General features: G+C 37.3%; 1 protein-coding gene across 1 annotated transcript in view; it reads left to right on the top strand.

Moving 5' to 3' along the window:
• Positions 1–10809, top strand: part of HOOK3 (hook microtubule-tethering protein 3) — a 70023-nt gene that overhangs the window by 18155 nt on the left and 41059 nt on the right. The window contains exons 4-5 of the mRNA XM_009331502.1: positions 2791–2923; positions 5102–5169. Coding sequence (XP_009329777.1) covers positions 2791–2923; positions 5102–5169 — 201 coding nt within the window. The remainder of the gene's footprint in view (positions 1–2790; positions 2924–5101; positions 5170–10809) is intronic.

Raw genomic sequence — 10809 nt, 5'->3', positions numbered from 1 at the left:
AAGACTGCCTCTTTCCTTTTTTTTTTTTTTCTCTTGAGGGGAGAGAGTAAAGAGCATTTTTAGCTTCTCCCCACAGTAAAATTTTCAATTAAATGTTTTGGTCCTGGGATATTGGAGTCTGCCCTTGGCATTCTCTCTCAGACTATTGAGCAAACTCAGAAATGAACCACTCCAGAGGAGGTACAATACAGCATTTTTTTCAGTGGTGAATCTTCAGCTGAAATATGCTTTTAGTTTCAGTGATGTTTTGAGGCAAATTGATCTGTACAGGCTGCAGCACAAAATCCATAATATGTATGTTCTGGACATTGCTTGTCTCAAAATATTAGCTTCTCATAAATACTTCAGAGAGGAAGATACTTGTTAGTAAACTTAAGTCCTTAAAAATGAACAGATTTTTAGAAAGAAGAAGTTAGACTTATGAGCTCATATTCAGTGAATGGTCAGGTATCCATGTTGAAATAAATTTTGTAAATTGATGGTTAAGCAAGCTGGTCATAACTGACAATTCTAGAAAGAAACAAATAAGTTTTTTGTTATAGAAAATTAATACTACTATGACAAAGTGATGCCAGCTTCTTTTCGGCTAGTTGGTATGTATGATGATTAAGTTTCTGGTGTGAAAACTTTACTCCTAAGCAAGTTTTGAGCTGTTTCAAGCTGATTAAGTTCTGCAAAGGTAATGCACGTTTATAAGTTTGACTGGATTTTGGTTTGGTTTCTTTTTTTTCTGCCGAGGCAATGCTTGTGGTGGTAACGGAGATGATCTGGATTGTACTGTGAATCCTGGTTATGATTTCCTCAACCTGATTCCGTCTCCTAGCAGTCACCTTCTACAAAAACATAGATGTGAATGTATATGGATTTTACCTGATATAGTTAAAAGCCTTTGAAAAGTGGATATGCTAATTTTGTTCATCTTCAAAAATTTGTATCGGAGGACAGTCTTTCAATAGCTAGCCTACATTGCTGTCTTTGTCAATTATATAGTATGGAGGAACAAGAAGCCAAAGCTACCTATTTATAGCTTGCATGCTTTGTTATGCCCCAGTAATCTTGCTGCAGAACTCTGCTGCTCTGGAATTGAAACTTTCACTTTTTTGTAAAGGTCTTTTATATTTATTTATTTAAAAAGGGGGAAAATGTTCTTTTTCATCTCAACATATTTGTTGCAGGGTCTATCCTTCATTTTCATATTTCTTTCAAATTTTTTTTTTTTTAATTAAAATTGTATCTCATGTTTATTTCAAAATCCTCTATTTACACTTTTGCATCCTTGGCTTCTTCATAGTGCCTGCTGATATGCCTCTTCCCTTCAACTTTCTTCAACAGCAATTATATTATCAGTAACTATAAAGCTGTTGTAGTATTATTAACTTAAATCTGGCACTGCATTTATAAGAAATTCAGGAACTACAGATCAATATATAAACACATATCAGATTTGTATAGTTCAAATAATATGGTGTTTTACTGTATTATCGCAGTCTATATACAATGGTAATATTTTCCGTTGTGCTTGATGCATTCACAGAATTCTTATTTTCTCACTAGAATGTCCTAAAGGAAGTCTTTTCCAAAAAGAGTAAATCTGGGTCCTTTAAAGTATACAGAGATTTTTAGTAGTGTTGGTGCTCATTCTTTGAGAAAGCTGTTTAAAAAAAAAAATGCCACAATACAAAAACCACCATACAAAGCAAGAACAAACTCAACCACAACAATTCCACAAAGCCCAACCCTGGAAAACTTTTGAATGGCTTGATTTCCGTGTATTCTTCATATACATGTATTAAATTTTTTTTATGAATATCTTTACCTGATTTTCTGTTTTTCTTGAGTATTAACACAAAAAAGGGCATCCAGCAAACAAATGACTGATTCCCTCCATAGTCATTGTTTCTTTACTGCACCCTGCTTCAGAAGTGACAGTTTCTTTTTATCTGCAATTAATGTGTCAGAGATGTGTTTAATTCCGTATTTCATATTCGTATTTTCAGCCCCCTGAAAGCTCTTTATGAACAATTTAACAGAATTGTTTAATTCCTTCTACTGACAATCATTAATGTAAATCCTTCTTAATTATAAATCAGATTACATTAATTGTAAGTCACATGGGTTTTTTTGTTTTGTTTTGGTTTTTTTTCATTTCTTTCTGCATGGGGGCTGTTTAATTATGTATTGTACTACTACCTCAAATTTTCTTCCATGGAACTAGCTTTCTTAGCTCTGAGACTTGCTAAATGTCCTTAAATTTTCTAAAAGCGTGAGGCCGAGTGATTGAGTTTTTTACTGTCTTCTATTTGTCATGCATCAGTGCTGGACACATGTATAAGTGAAATATTTCAATGTATGGCTTTCTAGTGGTAAGAAATGTGAGATTTGTGCATAATATTTTATGCTACATAAGGTGTTTTTAGGTGTTATATTTTTTTAGTGGAATGCTTTAAAAAAAAATTAATTATCCATGTGCTGTTGATCAAGTGGAAACCTGCCTTTGTTACCTTTCTTATCTGAAGAAAAAAATCTTTCTAAGCTTGAAACCAATAGTTTCTTACTAGTTGAGACAGTCAGGTTTGTCTTCTCCCAAATACTAGTTGTGTCAAGCAGGATGGTTTAATATTTGGATGTAAGGTGTTAAGCGATTTAGTTTGTTTTAAAGGTGGATTGAAAACTATGTTAAAGTACAAATGAATTGCTCTTGTTGATTGTGAATCATCTTTGTATTTTGAAATGTGTGTGTATGTATATGTGTAGTGATACAGACATGTGTGTTACTGGGTCTTTATGCAGATTCTAGGGCAACAGATTAATGACTTCACCCTTCCTGATGTTAACCTGATCGGAGAGCATGCTGATGCTGCGGAGCTTGGGAGAATGCTTCAGCTTATTTTGGGATGCGCTGTGAATTGTGAACAGAAGCAAGGTATTAAATTTTGAAAGCATGTTTTCTCCCCGGCAGCGAATGAAAATCCAGCTTGTTGTGTAACTGCTTAGGGGAAAAATTGTATTTCTCAGGTTGCTGTCAGAGACAAATGTTTTTTTTTTTTTCAGTGATTACATTATTTTGTCGTACAGATAATAACTATTGTTTTGCTATACGCTTCACTAGTTTTGGAGTCTCAAACTGTGGAACTGGTTTTGCTTCCCACATACATATTTTCAATTTTTGTTCGCTGAGCTGAAAAGGCACTCTACAAAGGAAAATTCCTGGGCTCACCCTTTAACCATTTATGAGGTAGGTCAGGATAGTTAAGAATCAAAAAATGTGATTGTTGCACAATTCTGTGTGACTCTTTGTTTTAGGAATGCATTCCAGTCAGCATCTTACTATATGGCCCAGAGCCATCAGTATGACTGGGGTGGGTCTGAAGATGTGTCTGGTGGGATTTGGGATACTTTAGTTTCTGAGACTTTTGCTTGGCGTTGGCAAATAGGACAAAGTAATGTTGGCAACCATGCCCTTCTGGGCAGCAGCTGAAGACCGAGCATGATACCTTAAAGGCATCCAGAATGTCACTTGAGGCATCTGTTAGGCGATTGAATCCCACTTCAGCAGTCACTGAAAGAGACTTATGCCTCTCTTGACTCCCATGGCACCAGCTGTCTATCTGACCTGCACAGGTAAAATAGGGACCCATTCATATTTCCTGCAGATGCCACAGAGGATGCAATGAATGGCGGAGACGCTTGTTGAAGTGTCCCAAATCTCATGCTCTAAACTTGCCTTGGTTGCAGGGTGTCTTATTGTTACCCAGTTACCTTAAATTACACTTAATTCAAGCCAGATTAAAGTAACAAAGCAACTACAGACATTTATTCTTAACACTTAAAACAGGAAGCATAGGAACATGTTTATAAAATACACATGTGGGTAAATAAAACTATGTTTACTGTATTTGCATTAAAGTCACATCAAATATCTGTCTCTTCCTGAGAGACACAGATATTAACTCATTTTGGTTTCCTTTCTGACAAAATGGCGGCCAGGGTTTCGGACCTTTTGTCTTCCTCTTGCATGGTGCATCTTAGCTTTTATAGCTAGTTTCCCCTTTCCAGTTTTCTCAGGTGCCTAAATCACTTTAATTTCTCCTTCTGAAATTACTTTTATTCTTCCTTTAATCAGGAGACAGTCTGGCTATCCTAGTAATTAAAATAGAGATAATTTTCTTCCATGAGTACATAAATAAATCTGTTCTATTAGGCCTCCTGTCCTCTCTGTTTTATGTAAAATTATCTTCCTTCCTTTTGGTGACTATTTGGCATCCTCAAGTGGGAAGTATATCTTATTACTGTGTTTCTCTTACTCTTTCAGTCTGGACATTAAAAATGTATGTGTTTGAAATACTGGAACAGTCTAGTTTTATGTACTTTGAGTGAGACTTGGCATGACCTAATTAATCACTTTGAGGTGACTGATTCCCAGCATCTTCGTCTTGGGCAAATCATTAAAAGAATACAGGTCACAGGTAAAGGTGATCATATCTGACTGGAAACCATATGATACTGGGCAAGTCGTGAACTCCTTGACGTGGTCTAAATGTCAGAATTTGTCCTTCTAACCGCTGTATCATCTTACAAGGTACTTGTTGTGTAGTTCACATCTACACATAGGTGGGGAATGAAAAAGTGGAGGGCACTTATTTGTGATATAGAACAGAAATAAGAACAGAAACCAAGAACAGATATGAAAATGCCTTGAAATGAGGATGCTGTAGGAAGGCAGGACATTATTGTTAAACTTACGGAAAAGGACAACCTGCGTGTGGGTTGTGTACTCGTATGGCCTGAGTAGTTTGGCAACAAAGTGAGAAAAGGAGTATAAATATTTGTTTCAGAAGTGTAAGATGCCAGAAGGAAAAAAATGGGTGACGATCATGTACTTTTTCCATTGTTGCAGAGTTCCAGCGAGCCTGGATTTATGTCTGAACAGACTTCTGATAAAGTCTTGTTGAGTTTGTTGGGGTGGGACTTGGCTGGTGATTATGCATTTCAGTGTCATCTGTGGCACCTAGTTATTTTGTCGGAAGGATGCAGCTTCTGACCTCATGTTCTGTGTGACTTGAGTTTCAGCAGTAACATTTCATAATGCTTTTATTTTCAGAGTACATCCAGACCATAATGATGATGGAAGAATCGGTTCAACATGTTGTCATGACAGCTATTCAGGAGGTATGCTGGGATGCCCACAGTGTGTAAAAGTTCAGCCTTTCAGTATTTTACAAAAGTATGCTTTTTCCCACTTTGGAAAAAGTTAGGTGGAAGTAAAGAAAATAAGGGGCATAGATTTTGCCATTTTACGTTGAAAAATATCTTATTTTTCCTTAGAAAAACAAATCAGTAAAGCTTGCTTTATGTCAAGGAACTCTGGTTGAATGTCCCACTTTTCTTTAAATCTAGAAGATTGAAACTTCTAGATATTTTTGATATTGGGTTCCCTTTCCTTTACCTTTCCCACCCTGTGGCTCCTGAAGTGCACTAGACTGTTTTTATAAGAGTAACCAAATACTGTAGAATTTCTTCAAAATTTGTACCTTGAAATTACAAAACTCCATGAACTTTTTTTTTTTTTACTGGACAAGTGAAAAGAAACAGAAATGGGTAGCAGAGTATTCTATTCTCAGCTGTAGTGTTAAGAACATGCTACTGAGGACATTTGTGCTACTATGTTTTTACAAGTTAGTAAGTATACTGCAGTGTATTTTGTAAAAGTGCTGTTCAGTAGTAAATTAAAACCACAGTGAAAATTAAACCACTGTGTTAGTGACCACTATAGCCATGAAGCCCTCATGTGACTTCTTAGGAGCCCAAAGTGCCTACAAGTGAAGTACCTATCAGTCTTCATAGATGGAGGTTTACTGCAGGGTAGGCCACTAAGGAAAGCAGGAAATTGCTGGTAATCCTCTTTCTTCTGAAGTTGAACAAGAGAAACTAAATTCTGCATTGAGCTCCAGAGCAATTTCGCTTTTCTGTAATGTCTGAATAGAGAAAGAGATGTCAGTGAGCCTACAGGGACCCCGTCCACTATTATCACTTTGACCAATGCTGTATCCATGCAGTCATACATCCATCCTGTTGTCTGTGTGTGGACTGCTATCTATAACATTGCAGAGAGGACTTTTGAAATGAGCATTGAAAGAATCCTTATGAGAAATTATCTTCTAGTCAGTGCTGCCAAGCACCAGTTTGCCTGAGTTTTGGGATGTTTTACTTTTGCATTCTTTTTAACTGTAATACAATGTTTTGGTGGATTTTTCTAATGTCCTCTTTTATTAAACCCAACTTTCAGCATCACTTTATTCTGCACTGTCTTAAAATAGAAAGCCTTCTCTTATCCTCCCTCCTTATGTTGAAAATCTCCCATTTGATTTTTGTAAAAATCTCCTTCATTTTATGGATAAAATAGCCAGATCTGAAGCAGCCCACCCATCTAGTTGACCAAGGGAAGCCAGTAGATGTGGGGTTTGGGGATTTTAGAAAAGTTTTTGATACTGTCTCTCACAGTATCCTTCTGGACAAAACATCCAGCATACAGCTAGACAAATCCATAATACTTTGGGTGAGCAATTGGCTGATGAGTCGGGCTCAAAGAGTTATAGTAAATAGGGTTACATCAGGCTGGCGGCCAGTCACCAGTGGGGTTCCCCAGGGGTCAATTTTAGGGCTAGTGCTCTTTCATGTTTTTATAAATGATCTGGTCACAGGAATTGAATGTACACTAATAAGTTTGCCGATGGGACTAAACTAGGAGGAGCTGTGGACTCCCTTGAGGGTAGAGTGGCCTTACAGGGAGATCTGGATAGACTAGAGAGCTGGGCAATCACCAACCATATGAAATTTAACAAGAGCAAGTGCTGGATTCTCCACCTGGGAGGGGGTAATCCTGGTTATACTTACAAATTGGGGGATGAGAGGCTGGAGAGCAGCCCTGCAGAAAGAGATCTGCGGGGTTGGGTTGATGGCAAGTTGAATATGAGTCAACAATGTGCCCTGGCAGCCAAAAGGGCCAACAGTATCCTGGGGTGCATCAAGCACAGCATAGCTAGCTGATTGAGGGAGGTGATTGCCCCACTCTACGCTGCGCTGGTATGGCCCCACCTCGAGTACTGTGTGCAGTTTTGGGCACCTCAGTATAAGAATGACATCAAACTATTAGAGTGTGTCCAGAGGAGAGCAACAGAGATGGTGAAGGGTTTCAAGGGCAAGACTTATGAGGAGTGGCTGAGGTCACTTCGTTTGTTCAGCTTGGAGAAGAGAAAGCTGAGGGGTGGCCTCATCTCTCTCTACAGCTTCCTCAAGGGGGGCAGTGGAGGGGGAGGTGCTGATCTCCTCTCTCCGGTGACCAGCGTCAGGACACGAGGAAATGGAATGAAGCTACATCAGGGGAAGTTCAGATTGGACATTAGGAAGAGGTTCTTCACTGAGAGGGTGGTGGGTCACTGGAACAGTCTCGCCGCTGAAGTGTTCATGGCACTAAGCCTGTCAGAGTTCAAGGAGCATCTGGACAATGCTTTTAGTCAAACGGTTTAGTTTTAGGTAGTCTTGCGAGGAGCAGGGAGGTGGACTTGATGATCCTTATGGGTCCCTTCCAACTCAAGATATTCTATGATTCTAACAAGAGTTTAGATCCAGAGAATCTTTTCAGAGCTGCACGTGCAGTCTGTGTCTTTGGAGGGGTGAAACTTCACTGGATTTAAGGAGGTTTTTCTATTTCTTGGACTCGGAGCAGCTCTCAGAATCCAAGTGACTTGGACTAAGCAGTATGTAGGAGACACCAAAATAAAGTGCCTGGGAAAGTAGCTATATAAGCATATTTGAAAAGTTGGTATGTCACCTAATCCAAACATTTCAAAGTATTTGACATGCAGGTACTCTTTCTTCAAAATTAGGTATGCAGAAAGACCTCTCTAAGCTTTACTGATGTATTATGTAATTCATTTTTTGTTTCAGCACGTATAAATGTTTTTGATACTTCTTTGGTTTTCATAAACGATCTTACTCATGAAAATATTTCATGAGGCACAGTAGAACAAGCCTCTGCCCTGTTTTCTCTTTTTTGCATGAAGAAGCTGATTTTTAAATGGAAGAAGGAACATTTTATGTTTTAAACTTTATTTGGTTATTTCAATTTTTTTGATAACTTGTGACTCTTCAGCATTTCCTTTCTTCACTTACTTAAATGTTTAAAATAAAATATTAATAATAAAATATGCCTCGTGCTCCATAAAGGTTTTATAAATTGAACAATGCTTTTCTGTTATTTTTTCAGTGCAGTCAAATTGATCTGGTGTGTTGCCACCACCTAGATTCTTAGTTTCTAACCTGCAGATGTGCATTTCTAAATGCAAGCTGTATACACGATAGAGGAAGAGCAAGAATGATATAGCTATCAAAAATGTTGCAAAAGATATTACATATAATTATAAATTATGAATTGTATTGTATATTCTGTAACATATACTCCTATATTGTTTATATTATTATAATTTATTATTACTTGCAATTAATATATTACTACATATAATATAACATATTTTTAATTTCATAATTTGCATATTTTTCTTGAAGGCCAAAAATCTTTCCTTACAGAAATTATTTTGGCCATTATGTATTTTTCTTTCCTTTCCTTGCCTTGACATCCTTTGGAAATTCTGCTGTCATTTTCCTGAGTCTTTTCTTTGAGCAACCAAGTTCATTATTGATGAAAGTGGTAGCTGGGGAAATTGTTTGCCTTTGCTGTTTAGAACATCTCTAAACTTGATCATGTAGCAGGTGTCTGTGCAGGTCAAGTTGAGAGTCAGAATAGGCTCTTCACGGCAAAGTACCTAGAGGTAGTGTCAAAACTTGCCTGGCGTGCATAGCAAAAGGTACTTCCTGTCTGGATTAATACCAACTATGTTACTTCCGCAAAGTAGAAACTGTTTGGTTTTGTGGTTTTTCCCCCTCCCTGCTCTGTATTTTGTCCTGACTTTTTAAAGGTTCATCTTCTCTGAAATAAAAGTGGCTTTTGGATAGCTAGGAAATGATAGGAAAATATTGCCTTGGGTCTGTCAGCAGTACTGGAGGAAGAAGAAAGTCCAGTTGCATTAAAGGATACGCGCTGTGTCATACATAGCCTTGACTCTTAAAAAGCAAACAAACAAAAAGATGTTTTAAAAAAGAAAAACAACCTTCTGATTACAGAAGCTGGATTTTGCCATTGTTTCATGGGCACTTAAATGAGCTTGTACAATATTAGCAACTGTAGAAGAAGCATTTCAGATAAAGCAAATGTTTCGAACTTTTAACATCATCAACTAAGTGGTGCAGCTACATTTGCAAAATCATGCAAATCCTGTGTAGGGGGAAAAAAAGCATTCATAATTCAGGTTATTCATGCATGCAGATTTTGTGGTAGTTTTACCCCTTCCCTAATCTTTATGTATCCATGACAACAGAACTTGTTCACATTTCACAAGCAAAGCAGTTAAAAAGTGAAGGTTTTAATAATATAAAATTAGCAGATGTACAAGTATTTTCTAAGACATCGTACCAAAGCTATGAGCATGAAAATGTGTAGATGTAAAGTATTAACAGGGAATGACAACTGCTTCTCATAAAACTAGACAAATAATTATAAAAATTGTCATGTTGTCCAGGGTATTGTACCATTTAAAATCCAGACGGACCGCTTTGCCAAAGAATAAGCTCTTTTGATTTTAAATGACATTTTGATTATTTGAACAAATACTTGTGCTACTTCAACTCTTTATTCTAAATATGCAAAATAAACCAGAAAAAGAGCAAGGAAATAAATGCTAGTTGCTTGCTTTTTCACTGTGGGAAGCTCTTAAGCAGACTTTTCCTTCTGCTGTAGAGGCCTAATGCAATTGCTTGATTTTGCAGGCACTTTTTTGATTTCCCTTCTTATAATCAATTCACTTGCAAAATCTCCGCACATCCTCATCCATTAAAGGTACATGTGAAAATAGATGATAATACTATACTTAAGCTACATTGTGAGTTTGGAGCTGAAAGCCAGTTCCAGTGCTGCAAAATTGTGAAGGTAGACCTTTATGCCCACCTGTAGTTTGCTCCTGAAGAAGAGAAAACTTGCAGCTTTGGAGGGAGAATGAGAAGACCACTTCCTCCTGCTTTTTATTCTCTTGAGTCAGCCAATTGAAATACAAATGAAATGAAAGTTTGCCGCTCTAAATGCAAAAGTATTGGTATTCACCCATACCTCTCAAGACAATGTGTTTTAATATCACACTTGGAGATTGCATGTGAAGCACTCAAACTACAGCAGTCTTTCAGGAATTTGTCTGAATTTGAGCTTGCAAGTAAAGGAGATATAAAGCAGAGCACAGTAAAGAAATCTGCTTTAAAAATTAATAACAACCTACTAGTATCATTGGATTAGTAATAAGTAATGCAGAAAGACCTAATATGCCATCGAGCAGATAACTGATGAAATAAGCATTTTGGAGCTCTAAACTTCAGTAGTATCAGAGAATGCTGATTGACAAGAAACAAAGAGAAGAATAGGGGAAACTAGGCAAGCCTGTTACCTTATATTTTTAAGTGGATGGAAGGTGTAGTGTGTGTTTTGAGTTGACTACATATCTGTATGGAATCCTAAAACACAGTAAAACTTCCCTTGAATTTTTCAGGAAATTAATTAAAGAGAAGTTTGGATAGGTGGATGGAGTTGTACCCTATTAGCTGTGCTGTTTGCCGTGAAGTGTTTGCTATTAAGCAGGGAGAAACTGGGTAGAGGCAATCCCAAAGCAGAGCACAGTCAAGACATTTGCTTACATACACCATTGTCCT

This window comes from Pygoscelis adeliae, unplaced genomic scaffold (genome assembly GCF_000699105.1).
Source record: "Pygoscelis adeliae isolate BGI_AS28 unplaced genomic scaffold, ASM69910v1 Scaffold289, whole genome shotgun sequence".
Lineage (NCBI taxonomy): Eukaryota > Metazoa > Chordata > Aves > Sphenisciformes > Spheniscidae > Pygoscelis > Pygoscelis adeliae.
This window is presented reverse-complemented; position numbering and strand designations above follow the sequence as displayed.